We start from the raw sequence: 26,491 nt of genomic DNA on the forward strand, positions 1-26,491 counted from the left end.
TTTAGCATGCATGAAATGACAACATTAACCTAGCAACTGAAATTCAATATTATTGCTTATGGAAAAATAAAAAAATAATTAAATCAACAACCTAACAAATAAGAGGATAGCATAAAAAAGAACACAACATCACATATTTACACAATAAAATTTCTGCTATTTCTTGTTTAACCTACTTATAGTCACACATAAAATAACTTTTCTCCTGTAAACCTTCAAGGCAAAATGAAAAGCCCTTGGAGATACAAGATTATATTCCTCCCATTTATACTATTATCATCAGTCCTATGCAATAAAACTTTCTTTGTAGATATATTAAATGGAATTAATATCAGATATAATAATAAGGTACCCATAAATAGAAGCGGAACAAATTATTATGGCCAGAATATCAGCAAAAATGAAAATAGATGCTCTTCTATGAAACATAAATTCTTTATACAAAATACAGCACAGCCAACTATAACCAATGAAACATGTGACATAGAAGATAACAATAGAAATGCAAATATATTAAAACAATATATTTATACATTGTCCCATTTGAGCATTTTTGATATTGATAAAGAAAAAGATATACAACTTAATATATCTTTATTATTAAAAGCATGCTTAGCATCATATAATTATATTAAAAATATTGAAATATATACTTCTAATGTCAAAAATAAAGAAATATGCTCATTTATATATGAAAATAGACAAAATTTTGAAGAGTATTTTAATACACAAATCTTAATGTATGAAAAATTTTTTAATTCCAATGATAATATGGAGGCGCTATTAAAATCCAATGTTAAAGACGAAAATATTTATAAAAACGATTTAGAAATTTATAAACAAATTAACAACAATAATAAGGAATTTAAAAAAGCTATATTAGAAGACATATTTTTTGAGGCCATAAGACTAAACAAAATGATCCAATATTCTCTCGCAGTAGACAAATATAATTTGTTCTCTAATCCTATCCTGTTCAAACTATTCATGCACTTTAAAACGAATGGAATTTATTATAATATATTCTTGAATACTATCAACAAGATCAAATATTATTATTCCATACAAAATATTAACGACGAATATAAAAACAAGATATTCAAAATTGTAGACAATTATATAGCAATTTTAAATAACATAGATACTATATATAAGAAGAATGATGGGAATATTTTATAATTCTCAAAAATATGGATGCAGCATTAATAAAAATTAAATAAGTTATACATATTTTCCCGTTTTAACATATATAATAATCCTCCAAATGTTATAGCCTACATAACAACCAATCGAATATACCTCGATTAAAATAAATGCTTTTACATTATGTCTGCTTAAAAATATTTTAAGCCATTAAACAAAAATAAATAATTTTTTTATAAGTTTAAAAATGTGTTATAAATTCATAAAATCCAAATTATGTAAACATTTTGAAAATTAAAATGGATGAAATATGTTAAACACTTTTGCGCATCCTACATTTTGAGAAACACATCTTTATACTTATGCACATTTAATTTTTTAGAAAAACATTTTAAAAACTTGCACCAAATAATTAATACAAATAAAATTGCCATTTATAAATTTACAAAAATATTTTCATAAAAATATTTTTTGTAACACCAAAAAAAATTATTATTACAATAATAGCCAAAAATTTTAGTCAAAAAAGGTTTAGGTAGGAAAAGTTAATAATATATATGCAAATTGTATGCATCAATATATTTATGCATAATTTTGACATATTATTATTCCTTCTTTTGTAAAAGCTGCTCCTGTATGTATGGGGGCACCAATGAGTACGTGTGTAGTGTCATCGTGTAATTCCCTATAAGAACAAACAATAAAAAATATATATAGTGATTTATTAATTTATTCATAATTTTTTATTCATATTTTTAAATCTATAATAGCCAAAAATTATAACCTCGTCCCTTTGTTATTTTCCTTAAGTCGCTAACATATGATAAAATGGATGCCATGGGGGCCCTGGCATAAATTTCCTTGGTGTGCTCATCACCTGATTTGAGCATAAGTTTATAAAGACCCATATGTGAGTGTATTTATAATTGGAAACGAAAAGAATATTGATTTCATTCAAACAAAAAAATAATAATTTGACAATTAATAATACCACTAACAAAGTATATGTATCCTTTTTTTTAAGGCTCTTTTGAACTTACTTTCGTCTATGTGTTGAATTTTTCCTCGTTTTTTAACCAAGTCACTTATAACTTCTCCAAGGTATTCAGTTGGTACAGTTACGTTTATCTGAAAACAAAGGGAATAGTTCAGATTAGTAAACATATGAAAAAGTATGTAAAAATATGTTTCATATATTTGCATATCCATAAATTTCACGTACATTCATTATTGGCTCCAGTAATCGAACGTTTGTTTTTTTGGCAGCCTCTCTAATTGCGAGCCCTGCGGCCAATTTAAAGGCATGCTCATTACTATCCACAGGATGAAATGAACCATCTACTATTCTTATAACAATATTTATTAATGGAGAATTAGACAATACCCCTAAATTGCATTGCTCCCTTATGCCTGTATTGATTGCATCAAAATAGACAGAAGGGATAGCTCCACATGTAATTTCATTTTTTATAATAATATTATTATTTACTTCTGATGTGTCAATATTCATACAATTTTTATCCATATCATCATCTTTTTGGTCTTTTTTGTCATCATTATTAATAGCATCATTTTCTTTATCTTCTTCTTCAGTATAATTATACATAGGCTCTATTTTAATATGCACATCACCATATTGTCCTCTACCACCAGACTGCTTAATATACTTTCCTCGGGCTTCTACCTTTTCAATAAACGTCTCTTTATACGATATTTGCGGTTGACCATATATAATAGGTATATTAAAATCTTTTTGAATTTTATTAATTATAATTTGTAAATGCAATTCTCCGACTCCACTAATCAGTAAATCTTTTGTATCAGGATTTATATGAAAAAAAAATGAATGATCTTCTTTTTTAATTTTAATTAATGCATTAATTAATTTTTCATATTCATTTTTATTTTTATTATATATATAAAAACTAATAATCGGAGGTATTTCTTTAATCTTTTTTAATTCTGCTCTTAAAAACACATTACTTATTGTATCTCCAATTTGTGTGTCCTTCAATCCAACAATTCCGACAATATCACCTGCATAGGCATTTTCGAGTTCATATTTTTCACTGGAATGTATAAAAAAAATTTTTGATATTTTTTCACTTTTTTTTGTTCTATTGTTATATATAAAATCTCCTTTATTTACTTTCCCTTCGTATATACGAACATAGTTAATATTTCCCAAATGTTGATCGTTCATAATTTTATAAATTAACCCTACAAACTTTCTTTTATAATCTTTTATATTTTCTTTGTTTAATTCTTCTGAAATTAAGTCGCTTTGTTTTGACTCATCCTTTTCTTCTTTTTCATTTTTTTTCACTGTTCCATTCAAACCCACGTTTTCTTCATTCCCATTTTTTTCATTACTATTAAAAGTGTTGGAATCAGCTTTATGATTTATTCCTTGATTTATAGATTCATCATATGTATTATTAGATCCAGAGGTAGCATTTTTATGTGTTTCACTATTAGCCCCATTGCCTATATCATTGCCAATGCTCACATTATCCATTTTCTCACATATGCCCTTTTCATTTTTTTTGCTACCTAACACAATTTGCTCACCTTTTTTATTAACATCATATTTATATATAATTTGGTTCTTATAATTCTGTATACAATCTATAGGAGAAGGTAAATATTTTACAACCATATCAAGAAGCATTTGGACATTTTTATTTTTCAAAGAAGATCCACAAATAACTACATTATACTTTTGTTCCACAACTAGCTTTCTTATATAATATTCAACTTCTTCGGCTTTCATAACTTTATCATTTAAATAATTATCTAAAAAGGTATTAAAATTTTCAGCTATCTGCTCATATAATAAATTTTTATATTTTAAAAAAATGCCATAATATTCTTGTGGAATATCTTCAAAATAAAAATCATGGGCATTTTTATATACAATCATTTTTTCTTTTAGTATATCAATAGTAGTTATAAAATTACTCATCTCAAAAACGGGGACATATAAAATCAATATTTTTTTATTTAATTTCCTTTTAATTTCTTCAATACAAGATTCAAAGTTAGCTCCAACTTTATCTAATTTATTTAAAAATATTATTCTGCTAATGTTATATCTATTTGCTTGTTTCCATACTGTCTCAGATTGTGATTCAACCCCTTCACTACTATCAAAAACTACTATCCCCCCATCTAAAACTCTTAAACTTTTTTCAACCTCTGCAGTAAAATCAACATGCCCAGGGGTATCAATAATATTTATACGATAATCTCCTAAATTTTTTTCACTACCATTCCAATAACATGTAGTTACAGCTGCATTGATAGTTATTCCTTTTTCTCTTTCTATGTCCAAATAGTCCATTGTTGATAAACCTTCATGCACTTCTCCTATCTTTTTTATTACATTAGTATAATATAATATTCTTTCGGTTGTTGTAGTTTTGCCTGCATCAATATGTGCAATAATCCCTATGTTTCTATAATTTTCCAGATCGACATTTTTTTTTAAAGAATGATTGTTACTCATTTTTAATCGAAAAATATTCACCTTATGCATATTGCTACATTTTCTCCTATGTGTGCTTATAAGATCATTATTTTTGTTAAAATATTTATTTCGAATAAATAATTTTATTCCTTCATTTTTTCCTCCCCTATTGTATTTAAATATACTTTTACACTGACTTAACCTTTTCCTATTATTCAAGCCATTTGCTCCCATAACAGTAAATATCAAAAATAAAACCAAAACAAATTTATCCAAACCTTTATAACTTTTTGATAAGAATGTTTTTATCATTTCCGTTTTTTTCCTCCTTTCATTTTTTATGTGTTTTTTTTGACTTGTAGGAATTCAAATTATATCTCTGTGTATTGTTATATATACATGTATGAATGTAAATTATACAGAAAATATATAACATCTAAATCAATTATTATTTTATAATGTAAAAGAAGAGGAAAAAAAATTTATTCAAACAAAATTTTACTAAAAAATTACCCAGCTAGCTAAAACCTCAGATGTTGCGCATATTTTTTAAATACTTTTTTCCTGTGACGTGCTTTCCCGTATGCCGAATTTCAGCCAAGATAGCAACAAATAAAATAAAAAATATAATATGCACATAAATAACATAAACAATATGATGATAAAGATAGCCTCAATAGAATCACAAAAATAATTCACGTCAAAATTCTTTTATAATAAGGAATAAGTTGAATTATTATGAAAAAAATATACAGTAGTAGTTTATGGCATATTATTCATTTTATTTGATACTTGATTTCATCTTCATTACCTCTATTTTAAATAACCTCCTTAATATTGTTTCTTTTCCCTTTAGTTCCATTTCTATATTTATTAATGCCGCGTAGAGCATTATCCCAATTGCCATTTCCAGCTTATAAATCGTTTTGCCATGCTTTTTTATAAAGTCCTCAATCAAAAAAACACTATAATGAAACTCACAAAAATAGATTTTTACTAAAATGATTTTTTTAGAAGAGAAGCATATTAAATATCTAAATTCATACACGACTGTTACCAATGTTGAAGAGCTACTATTTAACGAAACCCTTAAGATGTGTGGGGTGTTTTATTTCGTCTGTTCTTGTGAAATATTATCCCATGATATCGACAAAAAAGAAGCATTGATTGATTTTATTTTAAAATGCCAAAATACAGATGGCGGATTTGGAAATAATATAAATTACGATTCACATATTGTATCAACACATCATGCAATACTATCATTGTTAATTTTAAATTATTCATTTGATACAGTTAACAAATATATATATAAGGACGAAGATAAACTAAATGATATAGATAAATCAAATTGTAAAGATGAAAAAAGAGAAATCGATTTAAATGGTGAAAATTCTGTTAGTGCTCAGTTTAATAATATTTCCAATGATACTGATCATAAAGTAAATAAAAATATTCAACATAAGCAAACAATTCGAGAAATGACTTCCCAATATATTTTAAGTCTATTAAATACAGATGGATCAGTTAGAGGAGATATTTGGGGGGAAGTTGATACACGTTTTGTTTATAGTGCTGTTAGTTGCTTAACTATATTAAATAAGATACACTTGATTTCTATTGAAAATATATCATCATATTTATTAACAAATTATTCTATTTGTGGAAATTCATTTTCATGGACACATGGCAATGAATATCATGCAGCTAGCGTTTTTTGTTGTGTTGCAACTTTGGCATTAATACAAAAATTATATTTAATTGATGAAGAAAAAGTAGCTCATTGGTTAAGCCTTAGGCAAACCAATAATGGCGGTTTTAATGGACGAGCTGAAAAATTGACTGATACATGTTACTCATGGTGGATTTTTTCATCATTAATTATTTTAAAAAAATATAAATGGATTAATAAAAATGCTTTAAAAAAATATATTCTTCTTTGTCAAGATACCAATAGTGGCGGAATCAGTGACAACCCTGATTGCCTTCCTGATGTATGTCATACATTTTTTGGATTAGCAGCGTTAAGTTTGATAGATAATATTGGTGATTCAGAAAAACAATACAATTTAAAGAAAATGCATCCAGTTTATGCCATTCCCGTTGATACAGTCAAAAAAAGGAATTTACCGAGTTTCGGCATTGATACATTATAATAATTATAGTAAAAAAATTATTACATATTATATTTTTTTTGTTAACATAAACATTTTCATACATAGGTATTATACAAATTAGCTCACATATTATGTGTCAACAAATTTTTATTTTTAAATTTAAATTAGAATTTAATTCGAGTTCAAACATATACGTATATATTTTTTTCGGAAAATTTTGTATATCACTATATTTTGTAACATCAACGTTACTGTTTAACAACAAAAGTGACAAAAAAAAATAATAATAAATAATAAAAAGTATATAATAGTAAAACAATACATATATATACGCATTTACATATACAAATGGCTCAATACAGAACCGTTGGTGTAGATTATTTTCAAAAAAAAAAGTTACATATGCGAATGTGCATGTACATATTTTTTATGTTTTTTTTCCGCTATCTTATATGATTTATATATTTATTTTTGAGCAATGGTGATTTCAAAAGATTAACAAGCGATGATTTGCTTAATACTTCATTATTATTTATAATTGTGTTAACCTCGTTTAAAAATTTTAAACATTCATCATCATTTTCAAAATTTAACAATTTGGTTAAAGTTGATATATTGACCTTTATGCTTGTCCTACAAAAAAAAACAGTGAATAAGCATTATATGAGTATATCAAAATGGGAAAAATCAAATTGGATATTCCTCTTTGTAAAGGCAATGCATTTTTGCAATAAAATAAATATAATACGCCCATAACATTCCATATGTCGTCCTTTCTGAACGAATATGCATGTTTTAAAACCATAAAATTAAAGTTTTAACAAGTTAAATAATATGCATTGCTGAATAGACTTACTTGCATATATTTATAAGGGCCAAAAGCCTATATTTGGGTAAAAACAAAACAATTAAATAATTCGTCAAATAAGGCATTTTAATTACATTATTATCTGTCATAATAACATCATTCTGAATATTCTCAAGCCTACTTGGATCACTATGCTCATTAACAAATGCGGAAAGTGAATCAATATTTACATTTAAATCAGCATTTTCATTTATTGACATTAAAGTAGGTAAATATGCCAATATATGATTATTCACAAACACTCTATAATATATATATTCATGATTTTCTTCTTCATTTAAGGGCGATATCATATTGATATTAATTAAATACATTTTGTTTTTTATACATTCATTTAAATAATAACATAATTGGATATTCGAATTATTTTTCTCTTCTTCACTCAGAGTTAAATATTCGACAATAAATTCTTGATGCATATTTTGAAGAGTTAAATAGATCAGCTTATAACACAGAAATTCAACCTGCCAAAATCCGAGAAAAAAAAATAATGATAATTGTGCTAACTACTATTAATAAAAATTGTACATAATCCAGCTTATATTATGAATTGGCTTGCACGGTTACAACCAACTGCCCATCCATTTATTCATCACAAATTGGTTAATGACATTTGCAAAAAGTGTTATAATTATCAACCGATTTTATGCATATAGGTACGTATATATATTGTGTGTTTTATGTCACAGAATGGAAACATCCTTACCTTCGATTTTTTTATGTTAAGCCTTTGATACAATTCAAACAATTTGTTAATACATTGTAGAAACTGAAACAAGTCATTATTCACAATGCATATTCTAATATTTGTTTCGTAAATATTTATAACATCATGGTGAAAAATATTTTGTATATTTAGATCTTGTCGCATAGATCTAAATTGCTCATTTACGTACTTATAATTTTTGTCGATATTGTATTTATATAAAATATATGCATATGTGCACTTTAAAACGGAGAAACTTCGTACCTACAGAAGATGGAAAAAAATTGCAAAATGCATATATATATATTTCGTAAAGTCCAATATATTATTTACTATTCGTGCCGTTTATTAACCCAATGGGAGTTTTTTTTATTATATTATTGTGTAATATAATTATTTGAAATATGTATGTATGTAGGCAAAATTCAATTCTTACATTTTTCGTTTCCGGAAGGGAAGTTAATCGAAAAAAAAATTTTTGAATATTTTTACATTCTCCAACAAAATTTTTATTCTTATAACAACTAGAATAATTATATTTGTCAATTAACATTTCAAGATTTCTATATTCTTCACTTCCCTTCTCTCCAGATATATCAAGGTGAAAGGAATTATCTCCTAATTCCTTTTTCTTGCTTTTTCCAATATCAAAGCATCTTTCTTTTCGTTTTTCTCGCTTCTCAATTTCCTCTAAGCTTAATTTCATCTTCTTGTCATTTAAATTCATTCCTAATAAATCGATATCCATATCTATGTTATTTCCAATTTTTCGTTTCGACCCTAAAAATATTGAAAAGTAGATTAAAAAAATCCGAAATTAAATATAGGCAATTGAAATAAACTAGTTGAGCAATATCAGTAATGTTATACTACATAAACAATTACATTATTTTGTAATAATGCAATAATTGAAAAACGATAACAATATGATAAAAATAGATGCATGAGAAGTAACAGAAAAATCCTACTTTTATTATTTAGATAAAATTGCACATCCAATGCTATAACTTCTTCTTTTGTTGGTAAAATATTATTAACCCATAAAGTTGATTTTAATATTTTTTTCTTTTTTAATGCAAATAATTTACTTATAAAAAATTTTAAGCTTTTAGAAAACTCTTTATTTTTACATTGTTCTTTAAAATGCTCATTTAAATTGTTTATATAAGTTCTAAAGCCATCCGATTTATTTGTTACTTCACCCGAATTTTGAAAAAATTCCAAATTTGTCAGTTTTGAGTTATTATTATTACTAGCTGACTTCCCGTATCCACTCATATTATTTTCATTATTGTTTACCATTTCACTACCATCATATTCGAAATTATCTGAATTGTAATCATTTCCTGATTTATCAAAATTATAATTTTCTTCGCCCATTCTATAATCATTATTTTTATTTAATTTATTATTATCATACATAAAATTGTCTTTTTCATTTCCTCTATTTTTCATCCTATTCATATTATAAAGCCCACCACTTCTTAGCTCATTTGTAACATTTTCATTATTCGTCCCATAATCCATAGAAAATACATTATTATATTGGGTATCATGCATATTATTATTTGTTTCGAAATTTTTATTTATGCCTTTATTATTAAAACCATAATTGTTTTCTTGTTCCCCTCCTTTAACACCATATTTTAGCGTATTCCCAGCTGGGAAATTGTTATTTCTGTTTTCGTTATTATTATAATTCATATTGTAGTTATAATTATTTATATTTCCATAAAAATTATCATAATTCATTTTATTTCTTCCATCCATGTTATTATTCCCTTTCAGGTTATATAATCCACCTTTATTTATTCCTATATTATTTTGGTTATAATTTGCATTTTGAATATTATTGAACCCGTATAACCCACTGTTATTCATTACACTAGTATTACCGCCAACATTTCCACCTTTATTTTCATCGCTCAAGTCACTTACTTCACTCACTGCATCACTCAAATTTTTTCTATTATTAGGATCATTATTATAGGCATTATTAAATGATTGGAATATCTTATTTTTAGACTTATTTAAGCTAAAACTTATTTTTTTTTTTTTATCATCATTATTATTACCGAAACCAGCCATATTCTCGTTTTTATTCATATAGCTAGTACTATCACTCCCTGGGAAGTTATTTTGATAATTACTCATTTGTTCTGATCCAAAATTGTAACCACCAAGTTTTTTTTTATCATTAATATTTTTGTTTAATTTTTTCATCTCTTCGATCGAATCAATCATATTATTAATTTTGTCTGCCTTCAAATTATAGTAATTATTATTATACAGGGATTTATTTTCTTTGTTATTATTGGAATCATAACCATATGCATTGTTTTTGTCAAGGAAACTATTTCCACGATTATTATTGCTTGAGTTGGCATTGCCACCTCTAATAGAAGTAGCCACATTCCCCGTCATATCATTTCGACCAGGTATATGTTCGCTATTACTTATCTTAGATAGATCTGATAAACTTTCATTATTGGCTAAAGGCAAATTAATATTGCTTATGCCCATACTGCTTAAATTGCCTAAATTGTTTAAATTCATTTGATCATATAAATTTAATTTTTGCAAATTGCCATTTTGTAAGTTTGCTTGCTGATGCAATAAAAATTCTTGTAGATTTGTTTGCTGTTGATAATATAACAAGTTGGATGATACACAATTATTAATTTGTTTTATAGATTCAGGTGATGATAATATAGCATTTTTAACAAGTAAAAAATATCTATTTAATGTTATAAAAATATATTTTTTAGATTCAATAGCTGCGTCTTTTTCAGGATATCCTAATTTTAAATAATGATAAAAAACATGAAAGTAATATATTTCCTTTACTTTATTAATATATAATTCTACATAGTTTTCATTAGTGTTCATAAAATATGGATGGTCACTTTTATTTTGTTCTTTATCATCTTGTTCATTATTTCCTTTGCTACTACTATTATTTTCATATATATTCATATAATTATTATAATTCCCTTTGTTTTGATTATTATTATTTACATTTTGGTAATATTTATTATCATTGTTCATATAATAATAGTTTTTATTTTGATAGTTGTTTTGGGCATTATTACCCCCATCAAAATTATGACTGTTTATCAAATTATTTTGTGTATTCCCCACTCCAGAATTGGAGTTATTACTATACAAAGGCTTTGCTTCATTTTTGTTTTGATAGTGTATATTTTTATTTATATCGTCTTTTCTATCTTTACTTGATTCGTTCATTTTTCCAGCCACTAAATTACTCGTGCATATGTGAATTTATATGCATAAATACGATTTCTTTATATGCATAAATTAATATATAGCTAATAATTATTAACAAAATTGAACCCTATATATACACGCATATTTTCATTATAGAATATGCATTGTTTCGATTTCTTTTCCCACGTTTGCTCACGTTTATTTCTCGTTTTTATTCTGGTTTCCACCACAAATAATCATAAGCAATATAATTATGTCACAACTAAATGTAAATTCTTTTGATAATATCGTTAAAACATTTTTTTGTTTTTTCTTCGTTTATTCCTTCTTACGAACGCACGAAGAATTATAAAGTCTTGATTTTAATAATTCCCAAATTAGTCTATGTATTTCTATTATACAAAATTATTGTATACACATACTATAAGGAATCAAATTGTGGCAACGCGGAACAAATCCCGCTTGTATATAATATATATATTTGTATGTATTTTTATATATTTGCACATATGTTGCAATAAGTCATTAAATAGGTATACAATTTCCTTGCTTTTTTATTCTTCGTTTTTCGATTTTTTCGTTTTTTTCATTTCCTTTCGTCGTTTTCAGTAGTATTTACGTGTCATGAAAAAATTATAAAAGTTACAAAATAAATCAAAAAAAGGTTTGAATAAAACGAAAATTTATTAATTTTAAAATAATCTGCGTGATGATCAAATTAGTAATTATTATTTCAATTTACAAAAAATTGATAAAACTGTTATTATAATATAAAAGGGATATTATAAAGTAAAATTATAAAAACATGGTGAATATACATATATAAATAAAGAAATATACGGGTAAATAAAATATTTAAGTTACTGCATATATTTTAATTATAATAAGGCATTTTTTTATACGCATAGGAAGCAAGAACAATATATGGCGCATATGGGAAGTATAAAAAATTATTATAATAAAATCTAGCAGAAAAAAAAAACATATTAATAATATATTTTTTTACCCTTCATATAATGAAAAACGATCAACTTCAAGATAAGCATATAAAAATGTTATGCAAATATTATATATTGTATTACAATAATTGCCGCTGCAGTTTTGTATTAAAAACGAAATAAAATGTGCATGGTATTGAATTAAAAAAAAATAAAATAACATTAAAAATTTGAAAGGTATAACTAAAATCGATATAGATAGAGCATATAATTATTCATTTATTAAAATATGACTTTCTTGTTTGTATTATTATATATATTATAATCATTCCTTCGTTCGTTTATATAAAGAAAATAAAATTATAACAATTTGTATACTGTGTAGCCTTCGTTTTAACAAGCATAAAAAACATATATATTATGTGTATTATATATCCATTAATAATTTCCTATTTTGTTTATAATTTTTTATTTTTACACATTGATTGGAAACAAAATTTAAGTTATTTATTTTTTATATAATCATATTATAATTTTCTTAAAATTTACGAGTATTTTCAATTTATATGAGATTAAAAAAATAAGCATATATGTCCGTTGTGTAAAAATTTTACACTTACCATAACCAAAATTTATTTCGATATGCTATTGTTAAATATATCACTTTCTTACCTCACCACCTCATTCGTTTTGCTTTTCTTTTTTTAATTGTATAACATTCTCAATGTTCATAATTTATCATTTCAGGAATATAACCTGAAAATACTTTATAGAGAGTTTCTACAAACATTTATTTAATTTAAGAACGGGACAAAGCACAAACATACATATATATGTGTGTATGCATATTAAAAAAAATAATTCAAGTAAACTTTTTTTGTGTATTATAAGGTACTTTTTTATAGACATCTATTCATTTATAGTTTCATAAAACCCTTTTATTTATTCATGCATTATATTAATAAATCCAAAAAGCTATATTAATTTTTACACCAAAAAGTAATAATATATAGTCTATTCCTATATATTCATTATTATAAAAATATATCTCTTTCTATTTTCAAAATTTCGCTACATGCACTATTTTAAAGCGCTCCATTATTGCTCTTACTCTTTTACATACACACAAATAGTGTCACCGTTATATCTCCCTTTAAATCTTAAATTATTTTAATTCGTTTAAGAAATGGTTAACAAAAACAAAGATTAAGATAAGTGTTTATATTATATATCACTATAAACAAATGTACAACGAATATAAAATCAAATTTTCGTTAAATAGTTTATATGCTTGCAAATTTACAAATTGCTTCTAAAACAAAAAAAAACAAAAAATACAAAAAAAATTTCCATTTTGGAAAAAGAAGCAATGCTCCTAATGCTTTGTTAGACACATTTTTCACATGTACATAATTAATACATTTAATGTGCATGTTAAAATGCTATTGTAAATTTTAAATAGCACATCTATGGATTGCGCAATGTGTCATGCCATGAAATTCTGTTAGGCGGTTTATATCCTTGGTGAATTATGTATTTTATTTTTACTAACGGGGTATCATTATTTTCGCCTTTTTCATTATCTGCATTTAAATCTACGTTTTTCAAGGATGAATTATTAGGTAAAAGCAATGTTCTTTCAATTGAATTATCTATTTCATATTTAGTATTTATGGGAGAATATACTTTATTAATACTTTCTTTTGTTCTATATATGTTATCAATATTTTCTTGTAATTTTTGTTTTAATAAATAGAATGGCTTTTTATTAGTAGATGGAGAAAATGTGCATTCTGTCATTTCTTTCTTATCTATATCTATTTTTATTTTTTTGAGTTTTTCTTTAGTTTGTTCTTTGAAATAGTTTATATGCGTATCCAAACTAGCATTAACTAAATTGCCATCTAAAAAACATATGCTTTCTAATTGTTTATTTTTTTTTTTTACTCTAGATCTTTTCATTTTTTCTTCATCATCTATATTTTTTAAATAATACACATAATCATAAAATTTCCTTATTATGTTTCTAGGATATTTAAACATTCCAAATAAATCATTACTATCATTTGGGTTGCATGTATTTACAAACTCTTTTATTATATTAATGAAAAATATTTTTTTAATAATATTGTCTTTTTTTTGAAAAATGGATACTTTTAACAAAATAGCTAGTAAAAAGGTAGCAAATTGTTTTGTACAAAAAAATACTTCCCTTTTTTCAAATTCTTTTCTAACCACATTATTGATTTTTTTATTTATTTCATTAGCATTTAATATAACATTTTTTATCATGAAATTTCTATCATTTTCATAAATCATTTTAATCACATAACATGCATATTCCTGATTAATATATCCTTCATTGTCTTTATCAAATAAAAAATATATATTTAAAATATTTTTTAAAATTATAATATCAACTAGTTTACTGTTTATCTTATCATTATTTATTATGTTATCGTCACATTTATTAATCATCTCATTTTCTTCTAAATTAGTATCCCCTTGAGAAATTGCCAATACCTTATTGGAGCTATTCAATGAATCTTCATTATCATATATCAAATCTGGATTAACAACATTTTCTACTTTCGGATTCCATGATGTTATATCATTTTTCTTATTTCGACCAGAGCCTATAATGCTCACATCATTGTGCATAAAAGGGTTGCATTCTTTTGTTTTATTATCAATACAAAGATTAAAACTTTCAAAATACCCTTCTTTATCTATTTTATGTCTTCTATTTATTATCTCCCTTTTCGAAGTCTTTTCACAATATTTCACATTTCCCTTTATTGGCGAAGAATAGTTTATATATTCATTTTTTTTTTTCATTAATAATATTTTCCTTACAAATTATTTTATAATAGTATATTACCTCTCGAAAAATGGAGATATATGCATGTAATATAATATATTTTTAAGGTTAATTTTGCATATAGTAGTACGATAAATAAATGTAAACAAATCGAGAACTATATCTATATATGCTCATATGTTAATTTTCAATATACATTTTTTCAACTGGGCATATAAAATACAACTTTTATTCTTTATATAGTAACAACATATTTACATATATTTTATTTTTCCATTTCCATAATTATCATAATTTTAAAATTAAAAATGTTACAGAAAATTTACAAAAAAATAGAAATAAAAATATATTTAAAAAACAAAATTAGGAAATAATTATTCCATTAAAATTGTCAAAAAAAGGAACAACAACGAATGCAAAACATTTGAATAGCACTAAGTTATACCAGTAAATAAAATTATATTTAAAAAATATTGTTCCTTTATAAGTAGGATATCATATTTTCATCATTATCAATCTCAAATACAACTTGTAAAATTTAACTATAAAAAATATATTCCATTCAAACCATTAATCAAATTTTTAAAGACCATAAAAAAATTTGTAAAAGTTTATAATGGAGGAAAATATATGAAGGAAAATTATGTCAAAAACAAAATGGCTGATTATAATAATTTCCATAATTATTGCAAACTAATGAATAAAAAAATTTACAGGATTAGTCGAGATGAAATAGAAACAGCTAAGCAATTTGAAAAATTGATAAAAAAATATAATATAAAAAAAGTAAAAAAGATTTCTCTAGAAAAAATAAAAGATAAAACATGTCTACTATATAATAATGAATTCTATGATAATTATTATAAAAAAAAAGAACCAATTATTATTAAAAACTTAAAAAATAAAATAGGAAATTGTATAAAAACTTTTGATAGTAATAATATTATTGAGCATATAGGTGACACAAAAGTAAGTATTCATGTAAGCACCTCTAAATATTTAAACAGTGTAAACAAAAATTTCCATTACAGTTTATCAACCCTAAAAAATTTTATTCAATTAATCCATAAAGAAGATCAAAAAAAAAAAAAATTTTCAGTTAATTATCATGGAAATAAAAATCATATAACCCTAACATTCAAAGATGAAACAGACAAAACGTCTGCCACCCCTCCAAAACGAGATAATCCTATAAAAAGTTATAAAAACAAAAATTTATCTACTACTTCTATTACCCCTAATATAAGAGAAGATAATACAAATTCCCCTTTGACCCATGCTCAAAATATAAATAATTGTAAACATCAAATATGCAATAATAGTAATGACAATAATACTAACTACTACTATTATTATAGATCTCTAGGAGTTAACCAATTTAAAGAGGTTTCCGATATTAAAAAAATGAATAAATTTATCAAAGATAATTTTTTTTTACCACCTGAAATTTACCCATCTTATGAAAAATTCGAATTCTTCTCTTCTGTTTTAAGAATAGGACAACCCAATATTTTTATATGGCTACATTATGATATACCTGATAATTTTTTAATTCAAATAAAAGGAAGAAAAAAAATTTTATTAATCCATCCAAAATACATAAAATATTTTAACATTTTAAATTCATCATCGTCTTATAATATATTTGATATATTATTAAAAAAAAAAAACAGAAATAAAAAAGAGCAAATTGTTAAAAAGATAATTATAAAACATGCTTATGTAGCAGATCTATATGAAGGAGAAATTTTACACATCCCTTCTTTATGGATGCATTATGTTTATAATATGCCTCACCATACACATTTAAAAAAGAAATATAAATACAACCATCGATATTTACATGTTGCGTCAGGTAGCAAATTACTTGGCCATACTAATAAAAGAAGAAGAATATGTAGCAAAAAAAAAAATTATATATTTCTTTTTTACAAAAATAAAAAATTTATAAATTGTTCTATAAAAAAACAAAAAAGACAAAATAGAGCATCATCATTCTTGCGTTTCCTAAATGGTGAACTAAAAATTAAAACAAAAAATATTTATTTAAACAAATTTAAAAATAAAAAAGGAAAAAATATATCTTTGCAATATATTTCAAATTTCTTATTTTCATATAACAAAAAATATGATGAAAATAATGATGAGGCACATATTTTTCCAAGCTTAGATCAATCCGTTGATAAAAATGAATTAATAAAACATTATAGCCATTTGGGAAATTTTGAAGAACTTTTAAGCCAAACTTTTAGTATTGATAATGTAAGCTGTGTTACTAGTAGTAATAGTAGAGACATTGGAAATGGCCAAAATAGCCAAGCAATTTATAATGCCGATACTAAAGCCACCAACCAAAACAACAACACACTCTCAAATAATATCAAACAAATTACAGACGTCAAAAAAACTGACCTTCATACTTGTAAAAATACGAATTTAAATATTAGTATTAATTACTTTTTTAGAAAAAAAAAAGAATTACATTTATTTAGCAAAAAAGATCTATATGGAAACCAAGATATTAATACAGCTAATCTAATATTTAAGAAAATAGAAAACGAAATAAAACCATTAATGTCAATGCCATCTAAATATAAAAATTTTTATCTTCAAAAAATACAAGGATATCTTTATTCGCTTCTTGACACGAAATATTTATAATTTTTTTTTGTAATTATTGTTCATACAAATATGTATAATATTTTAACATACAAAAAAATATATGATATGCCAAAATATATATACATGCAAAAAACTTAAAAAATATATTAAAATATAAATTGAAATGCTTTATAAATTTTTACATAAAAAAGAAAAAGAAAAAACAATATAGTTTTGTTTCCAACAATGGACATACGCAATAACCAAATGGTGCGCATTAACATGTTTGTTTTTTTTAATTAAATAAGTAAAAAATATAACATTTAAATGCATATTTTTATTAACAAATTTTACTTTATATCATTACAAAAAAGATAATTATGGATGTTCGTCTTTGGAATATACCTTAATATATGACCATTCAAGGGTTATATATTATACACATTTGAATATTTAAAAGTCAAGATATTTTAATAAGGATGAATTTTTACGAGTTCTTCCACCTCTTGTGCTATGATAATTACTATAACAATCACTCGCTTTACTCATTGGCTCATTAATCATAACATAATCACCTTCATCATTTTCTTCATGTATATCATCGGTATATAGTTTTTCAGACTGTATAAATGAATTGTTACCTTTAATAGAATGTTTATAATTATTTACTTCTGGTTTTTCAATATTTAAAAACATTCCATAACCAATATTTGATATAACACTCTTTAAGTTGCTATATTTTTGTTTGAATAAATTTAATTCATCATATAATTTGTTATTCTCCTTCTCTATTTCTTCTGTTGTATATTTTAGCATATCTTTTAATTCTCTATATTTTTCCCGTTCTATCAAAACCCTAAAAATGATAAAATAAATAAAAAATTATATTTTTCATTTCTTTTTTTCAAATATTATGTATTTTTTGATCATTCGCGTGCTTATATAACACTATGCATGCAAAACATTTCAGGTTCCTTACATATTTTGAAGATTCCATATGACACTTAAAAAGTCATCCATCTCTCGTTGATAGAACCTCAAATTTAGTTTCATTTGATTAACTACGCTTAGTACATCACGTCCAGAATATTTTGAATACATAACGCTTTTTCTAAATAGTTTTGATTTCATTTTTAATTTTTTTTTTTCTTTTCGTTTCCTACTTAAACATTTTTCGTACTGGAATAAAATATCTTCTTTATTTATTTCAACATCATCATGTTTACTAATTGAAGAAGATAAATCTTTATTGCCTTTTTTATTGTGTATACTTGCCTGCTCATTTAAATGCACTTTTTTTTTATCAGTAATATCGTCTGTATTACAATAATTATTTCCAACGTTTTCATTATTGATTTTGTTTTTAACATTATTTGGACAGTTCGCCTTAAGGCTAGTTTTATATTTAATAGATTCACTTTTTTTTAAATCAATATTATCATTCTCCGATTTTAATTTTACTAGCTTACTATTATTTTTATTATTATTTAGTAAGCTTGTTTGTTTTTTTTTCTCTTCGCTATAATTTGATTTTTTTTTATTTAATGGTATTTTATTTTTAGCATCATCATTATCCTGTTGAGAATTTATAATATTATTCTCAGCATCTTTTGGATTATCATTATTAAAATCGGTATTTAAAATATTTTGTTCTTTATCATTATCACTACTTTTTTTGTTTTCTGTATTTTCTTGGATTTGTGTACTTGTATTTGCATTTTTATAATATAAGGAGGTCTTATTAATTTCATCAATTATTATTTTATTATTATCATCATCGTTTAGTTTCATATTTCCAATTGTTTCTGGTTTATCAAAGTTTACATTGTTACTATTTGATATTATTACGTTCTCCATTCTATATATCCCTTATGAAAGTCAATTAATATTAAGGCCACACATATACATATGTACCTCATCAAACTAACGCTATGCACACATAAGGATACATGAAAATATTTTCATATAATATATTCTCATGCAAGAGAAAGAACTACAAAGCTGCTCAAATGCATGTTTAAAAAAAACTATAATATATCCCTATTTACTTCCATATACAATCAGCTTATATGCTTCAATGCTTCGCCAAAAGGATTCATCAAATTTATGTTTTATAATTTTTAATAATTTATTTTATATCATGCCCATAAAAAAAAATGTAAAAATATATAATAAAAATTATAATAACAAAAAAATGTACTATATCATATACAGCCCTTTTACATTTCGTTTATGACTAATTTCATATACATTCTTCCTTATTAGTATTCGATAGTTTTTCCACAATATTTTTATTTTAACAATTCTTTAATGTGCCAACATAATTCTTTATTTGATTTTGATATTCTTTGTCTCATGCTATTTTTCTCTTTTTATTGATACTTCTTTCGTTGCATATTTTTGTCAACCCATAAAAAATTGGTAAAAGGAATAAACATATATAAATAAATAAAATAATACTCTGTATAAAGGAAATAAGAAAGTGGAAAACGAAATAAATATGCTTCCCCTTTTTTATTTACATTTTATTATCTGCTTTGCTCACTTTATATTTGCTTAAAATAGTACAACTATTATTTAAGCATTTCCCTCATACAGCTAAAAAAAAAAATATATCAAATTAGTACATGACCCTTAAAAGCAAGCTAAGGATTTTTTTATAATTATTTGTATTATCTTTATTTTTATTACTTTTCTGTTTCATTTCATTTATTTTTTTATTTTCATTTTTTGTGTTATTTTTTAAATTAAATTTGATAGCATAAACAAATATGTAAATAAATATGAATAAGTAATAATAAAAAATGAATACTTCAAATTTTTTTTTGTAAAGTGGCAAAGCTTATTTATGCCCTGCATATTTATAATAGCATTGCATATAGCTATATAAATGCGCACGTAAATATAGGAATATATTAAATCATCATACCAAAAAATGCATAATAATATATGTAATATACATAAATATAAAATTAATAAAAATATTTAGTGTAAAACAACAAATAATTATATTTATATCATATATATATACAATAATTTGAATTGTTTCGTTATATGTATGGCATTGCTTATCTGCGATGTTGCAATTTTATGCTTTTCATTTCTTATGTTCATTTTATATTTCTATATTTATTTTGCATATCTCATATTTATTAATTTTTTCGCATAACTTACGAATCTTACCCAAATATATATAGAAATTATTTATATATTATTACCCATACTTTTCAATAAATATCATCTGTTATCATGTTTGTTTTATTCCCCTTCTTTTGTGGATGCTGCACTATTGCTTAAAACATAATGAAGGGGAATCCATAGTCGTTAATATATAATTCCATAATAATGCTACATCATTTTTTGTGCTATTATTCGTATGTACTATTATTTTTGTTTTTAATGTTTGTGTTTTTATAAACTTTGGGTTGAAATTCATATTTATCTGTATTTAAATTGATGTTTTTTTATTATTTTGCTTATACTTAATATGCTTATAAAACGAATAAGCGTGAATAAAATTTATTAAACCATGGTCACTTACATAATGCATGTCTATTTATGCGCATATCCAATACATATATAATAATAGACGTATATATTCTATAGTACATATATGCGTACGCCTCCTCTAATTTCTGTATATTCACCACCCCAGACACTATAATGAAATATTTTTTTATTTGGAAAAAATGACGTCCAACTATATAATTCATATGGGGAGTAACACCATAAATAAACGAATAAAGATTAAAGAACTCTTGAGCAAGTATGAAATTAAAATATTAGAAAAAAATGCGAATGCATTTTTCTATATACTTATAAATTTAATATTTAACTTGCCAGTTGAAAGATTTCGATTAGCTATTAACAGAAAGTACATATTCTTAAAAAAAAGGAAAAGAAACTATCTAGTATTTGATATAACAAAAAAATTGCTATTAATGAACAACATTGATACAAACGAAAGATTTATAAATTTTATTGAAAATAAAAAACGAAACTTTAATACAAAACCTTGGATAAATGATGCATCAGCATGTCAAGCTAATACCACTTCAGAACCCTTCAATACGTATAATGATAATTTTTCAAAACACCCAATTATTTATGATAATATTTTTAAAAATAATTTACCCACAAAATTTAATGACTTACAAATAAATGAACAAAAAGACATTTCTTACTATAACATTTTTTATAATATCTTAAGAAATGATCAAAAAGAATCTTTTGAAAATAATAAACTATTTTGTGAAAACGATTTGAAAAAAAATAACATCATATGTAATTGTTTAAGTAACCCAAATTATCTCAAAACCGATTTAGATATCAATGAAGATAGTTCGACTGTAGCTAATTCATCTTTATTCACTTCTAATGATGAAACCCCTAATGCTACTATTATGAATAACACTAAAAATAAATATTCCAGCTTTTTCAAGAGCCAAAGTTTATTTCCATTAAACACTATAAATCTGAAATATATACAAAATAAAATAAACGAATTAAAATTAAATAACTATGAAGAGGACAATATAAATGATATGTGCTTATCATGTAAAAGGGAAGTAATCGATCTTAATAACAATGAACATAATAACTCTGGTACAAAAAAATGTATTATAAAAATAAAAGAAAACAAATCCACTATTAATATTTTTGATGAATTTCTTGATATTCATGTATTATTTCGATTAAAGGGGGGGAAAGGAGGATTTGGAGCTAATTTAAGAAATAAAAAAAGAAAAAAAAAGAAAAAAAAAAGTAATGATATTTTAAGTAATGCTTCAAGAAATATAAAAGGACATAGAGTTCTATTAGATAATATAGTTCAAACAACGGAAAAATTATTAACAAAAAAAAAAAACGAACAAGCCATAGCTGATAAATTAAATAATGCAACCTCCTTATTAACTAATATTACTGTTTCTGCTGACAATTCAGATGAACAATTACATAAATATATTCCTCAAAATGAAACAGAAATTGAAACAAACCATAATACAGATTTCTTAAACAATCAAAAAAATGCCGTTCATGAAATTGTAGAAAGTGGAATTCATTATGAAGCAGAACAAAAAAAAAAATCAGAAAAAATCAAAACAAAAAAAAATATTGACAAAAACGAGCAAAATAATAATAAAAACAATATCTTAAAATCTTTGGATGATATGTACACATTTTTGTGAAAAACACAAATACATTTTTATATTAATAAAAAAAATAGAAGACAAAGAAAGAACAAAATTGTATATAATGTCGTTTCTCTGTTCCATGTTTTATTTTCTCATTATCATTTAGATATGTTATAATAAATTGTTCGCAATTTTTTTATTAATTTTATTTTTTTTATTGTACAAATGCTACTATGCTTACCGATGCTACGACCCTGCTTTTGTTTTTATTATTTTATTTCTTTCTATTTCGTTTTTTTTATTTCTTATTTAATTGATATAGTACTTGGGCCGAGCAATACATTCACCACTATCGCTTTTTTTGTTGAGTCATTACATATCCGAGCAATTGTATATGCATAATATATGCATATTTGTAGATATACTATATTTCTACCCATCCAAGTTTGTTACCCTTCCATGGATGCATTATTTTGTTCATACAATTTAATTTTAATTATATTTTCGACTATTTATATAAGACAACTATTTAACTTCGTTTACTAATCATAGTAAATATTTTTTAAAATTATAAAAGTTTATTTAAATTATTTCCATTTATTCATAAAAAATTTACAACCGAATTATATGATAATTAAACAATATGTATCCTTTCGCACACACATGGCTATATACTCACAAGGAATGCCCATTAATATGAACATAAAACATCCACGCTCACACACGTACCCACGAAAAAAAAAATATAATATGAATAAACGAAATAATACGAAAAATAAATAGTAAAAAATATAAATTCCAAATGAATATAATAAAAAGAAAATGTAAAATAAACTAACTCAAATAAGACAAATAAACTACTTTTTTGTGCCTACTAAAACTCAAAACAACGGCACATTTACTATTAAATATATAATTTAAATAAATTTGCCAATCCATAAAAATGGAAGCACAAAATAAAATTTATTTGTCCGAGTGTTAATCATAATATGTATTTAAAAATTTTATTATGCCCTTTTCTTTGAAAAAAAGCAAAGTTGGAAAGAGAATAATATTTATTTGTGTTGCGTTAAACATCATTAACAAAAAACTAAAACATGCAAAAAAAATAATAAAAAAAGGCAAATACACATGTATACGTATATATGTATTTGCCTCTTCAAAATATATCGCACATATGTGCAATTCTATACAAAATGTCTTATTTTGTAAAAAAAAATATTTTCCAGTCGGCAATTGCATACAAATTTGTACGTCTTTAGATCATCATCCTTTAGCTACCTTGTTGATTTCCGTTATCATCAGGAACAAATTCTGCATTAATATTGCACATACTGCAATTGTTGAGAACAGTTTTTGCTGCATTTTGATTACTATACTTAATTATTGCATATTTTTCACCAAATGTAAATAACGAAAGATATGAAATATGCTCATTTAAAAATATAGAATTGTTTTGAATTATATAATTACTTAAGTCATCATTATTTTGAATATTATTCAACGAATTAATTTTAATAGTAGTACTACCCTCTGTATATATGTTATTGTTATTATTATTATTATAGTTGATGTTATTAGAAATGCTTGGATTATTACCATTTCCACTTATATTATTAGTGTTTCTGTTACTTTCATAGGTATTATTATAATTGTTTGATAAATACTGATTTTGTATTCCTCCTAAATTTGCATTATCACATTGATTATTCAATGCATGTATTCGGGCTTTTATATGTTCTATCAAAGCTTGTAATTTATTTTTTTCATCTTCTGTTATATTTTTGTTATTGAACATGTTAATATATTCATTTAATTTTTCCTTACATTTTCTTAATAGCTCTTTTTGTTTTATGCTCATAATTTTTTCTCGTTTTTCTGGGCTTAATGATAAAAACTTCTTTTCAGAAAGGTTAGGAGAAATATATTTATGGCTATTAGCCTTTTCACTAAAATAACTAATTTTCTTAGACTCATTACGAAGCTCATATTGAAAGTCTTTAAAATGTGTTGGTAAATTTTTATATCCGTTTAATGCATCATCTGCAGATCCAAATTTTACTATAAATACATTTTTTCCTTTCATATAGCTAACTGTATCAACACTACCATAAATCGAACATAAGCTATAAATAAAATTCTCATCAGAATATTCACTTGTTACGTTATATATATACAATATTTTGGCTGTTTTTTTATTTAATATATATTGATCACTCTGATAATAATTTGGCGCTACATTTCCCATGCTGCTATACCCATTATTGCTAATAGTGTTCATGCTGATAGCATTATTCATATTGTTAGTGGTATTCATACTGCTAGCACTATTCATATGGCTAGCAGCGTTCATATTGTTAGTGGCGCTCATGCTAGTAGCACTATTCATATGGTTAGCAGTGCTCATATTATTGGCCATGTTGTAATTGACGCCATAATTACTATAGTTATTATAATTAGCTCCATTATAGTTAGGATTATTCATATTAAAATTATTTTGCATCGCATTATTATTGGTATTTTGATTATTCTTAAAACTTTCTTCATTAACATACATACCTGTATTGCTTGTATTCATATTAAAATTATTATTTTGTCCTTCATATCCACCATAATATCCCGCATTCATACCATTTCCATTGTTCATTCCATTGGCATTGTTATTGTAATAGTTCATGTTATTAAACCCTCTATTTACATCACCTTGTTCTTGAAGGTTATTCATTCTATCATTTTCCATTTTATTTAAAAATATATTTTTTTATATAATAACTTAAAAAACGGAGAAAGGTCAATTCAAAAAAATAATATATAAACAAGCCACAAAAAATGGAAAGGTATTCATATAATTATATATACATATATATTCTGTTCACAAATGTATGTTTATAAGAAAAATTTTTCTATACTAATATATTTTTAATTTAATTATTATTCACAATTTTAACTTGGTAATTATAAATTTTTATTTGCCACACATTATTTTATATACATATAATATAGGCTTATTATTTGTTTATATTTATATTTTATTTTGAAATATACTTATTTTACTCATTCATTTTATATGCAATATAAATTTAAAAAAAATATATATAGCATTACGCCATATTTATACCATGTTTTTTCCTCTATTAATTTTATCAGTTTAAGTTTATGCATATAATTCATTCTATTTATTATTACTTATTCATTATGTTTTTCATTTCCCCTCTATTTTTTTTAATCTCATTTCATTATATACTTCTTATATATTTTACTTTTTTAATTTTTTTTATTTTTTAATTTTAGTGTGTGTATATTCTTTAAAATAATAAAGGAATGTTTAAAAAACGATTTATTCTTAAAATTATATTTCAAAAAAAAAATATTCTTTCATCCCTTAACATACTGTTTTATATATTATTCCTTGTTTTGTTTATCATGCTTGTATAATTATTTAACAAAACATTCTTATACTTGTTT

General features: G+C 23.9%; 9 protein-coding genes across 9 annotated transcripts; 4 read left to right on the forward strand and 5 right to left on the reverse strand.

The window, feature by feature from the left end:
• Nucleotides 1-225: 225 nt before the first annotated feature.
• On the forward strand, nt 226-1,179 carry PCHAS_0101800 (liver merozoite formation protein, putative; the record flags this gene model as incomplete). Its single annotated transcript, XM_741016.2, has 1 exon — nt 226-1,179. The coding sequence occupies one exon, from the start codon at nt 226-228 to the stop codon at nt 1,177-1,179; it is 954 nt and encodes a 317-aa protein (XP_746109.2).
• A 569-nt stretch (nt 1,180-1,748) lies between these two features.
• PCHAS_0101900 (elongation factor G, putative) lies at nt 1,749-4,924 on the reverse strand (the record flags this gene model as incomplete). The annotated part of the gene is made up of 4 exons (XM_016797540.1): nt 1,749-1,828; nt 1,928-2,020; nt 2,184-2,271; nt 2,366-4,924. 4 exons carry the CDS (start codon nt 4,922-4,924, stop codon nt 1,749-1,751), a joined length of 2,820 nt encoding a protein of 939 aa, XP_016652966.1.
• Nucleotides 4,925-5,613: 689 nt separating this feature from the next.
• On the forward strand, nt 5,614-6,768 carry PCHAS_0102000 (geranylgeranyl transferase type-2 subunit beta, putative; the record flags this gene model as incomplete). The annotated part of the gene is made up of 1 exon (XM_734553.2): nt 5,614-6,768. The coding sequence occupies one exon, from the start codon at nt 5,614-5,616 to the stop codon at nt 6,766-6,768; it is 1,155 nt and encodes a 384-aa protein (XP_739646.2).
• Nucleotides 6,769-7,172: 404 nt separating this feature from the next.
• PCHAS_0102100 (SAC3 domain-containing protein, putative) lies at nt 7,173-11,549 on the reverse strand (the record flags this gene model as incomplete). Its single annotated transcript, XM_016797552.1, has 5 exons — nt 7,173-7,362; nt 7,586-8,061; nt 8,304-8,567; nt 8,740-9,083; nt 9,272-11,549. 5 exons carry the CDS (start codon nt 11,547-11,549, stop codon nt 7,173-7,175), a joined length of 3,552 nt encoding a protein of 1,183 aa, XP_016652967.1.
• Nucleotides 11,550-13,936: 2,387 nt separating this feature from the next.
• Nucleotides 13,937-15,307, reverse strand: PCHAS_0102200 (conserved Plasmodium protein, unknown function; the record flags this gene model as incomplete). The annotated part of the gene is made up of 1 exon (XM_016797560.1): nt 13,937-15,307. One exon carries the CDS (start codon nt 15,305-15,307, stop codon nt 13,937-13,939), a length of 1,371 nt encoding a protein of 456 aa, XP_016652968.1.
• Nucleotides 15,308-15,920: 613 nt separating this feature from the next.
• Nucleotides 15,921-17,951, forward strand: PCHAS_0102300 (JmjC domain-containing protein, putative; the record flags this gene model as incomplete). The annotated part of the gene is made up of 1 exon (XM_736985.2): nt 15,921-17,951. One exon carries the CDS (start codon nt 15,921-15,923, stop codon nt 17,949-17,951), a length of 2,031 nt encoding a protein of 676 aa, XP_742078.2.
• A 393-nt stretch (nt 17,952-18,344) lies between these two features.
• On the reverse strand, nt 18,345-19,748 carry PCHAS_0102400 (conserved Plasmodium protein, unknown function; the record flags this gene model as incomplete). Its single annotated transcript, XM_016797582.1, has 2 exons — nt 18,345-18,747; nt 18,871-19,748. The coding sequence occupies 2 exons, from the start codon at nt 19,746-19,748 to the stop codon at nt 18,345-18,347; spliced, it is 1,281 nt and encodes a 426-aa protein (XP_016652969.1).
• Nucleotides 19,749-21,580: 1,832 nt separating this feature from the next.
• PCHAS_0102500 (conserved Plasmodium protein, unknown function) lies at nt 21,581-23,080 on the forward strand (the record flags this gene model as incomplete). The annotated part of the gene is made up of 1 exon (XM_739894.2): nt 21,581-23,080. The coding sequence occupies one exon, from the start codon at nt 21,581-21,583 to the stop codon at nt 23,078-23,080; it is 1,500 nt and encodes a 499-aa protein (XP_744987.2).
• A 1,219-nt stretch (nt 23,081-24,299) lies between these two features.
• On the reverse strand, nt 24,300-25,766 carry PCHAS_0102600 (RNA-binding protein, putative; the record flags this gene model as incomplete). The annotated part of the gene is made up of 1 exon (XM_016797599.1): nt 24,300-25,766. One exon carries the CDS (start codon nt 25,764-25,766, stop codon nt 24,300-24,302), a length of 1,467 nt encoding a protein of 488 aa, XP_016652970.1.
• Nucleotides 25,767-26,491: the final 725 nt, after the last annotated feature.

The sequence above is a fragment of the Plasmodium chabaudi genome (assembly GCF_900002335.3).
Source record: "Plasmodium chabaudi chabaudi strain AS genome assembly, chromosome: 1".
In the NCBI taxonomy this organism is placed as follows: domain Eukaryota; phylum Apicomplexa; class Aconoidasida; order Haemosporida; family Plasmodiidae; genus Plasmodium; species Plasmodium chabaudi.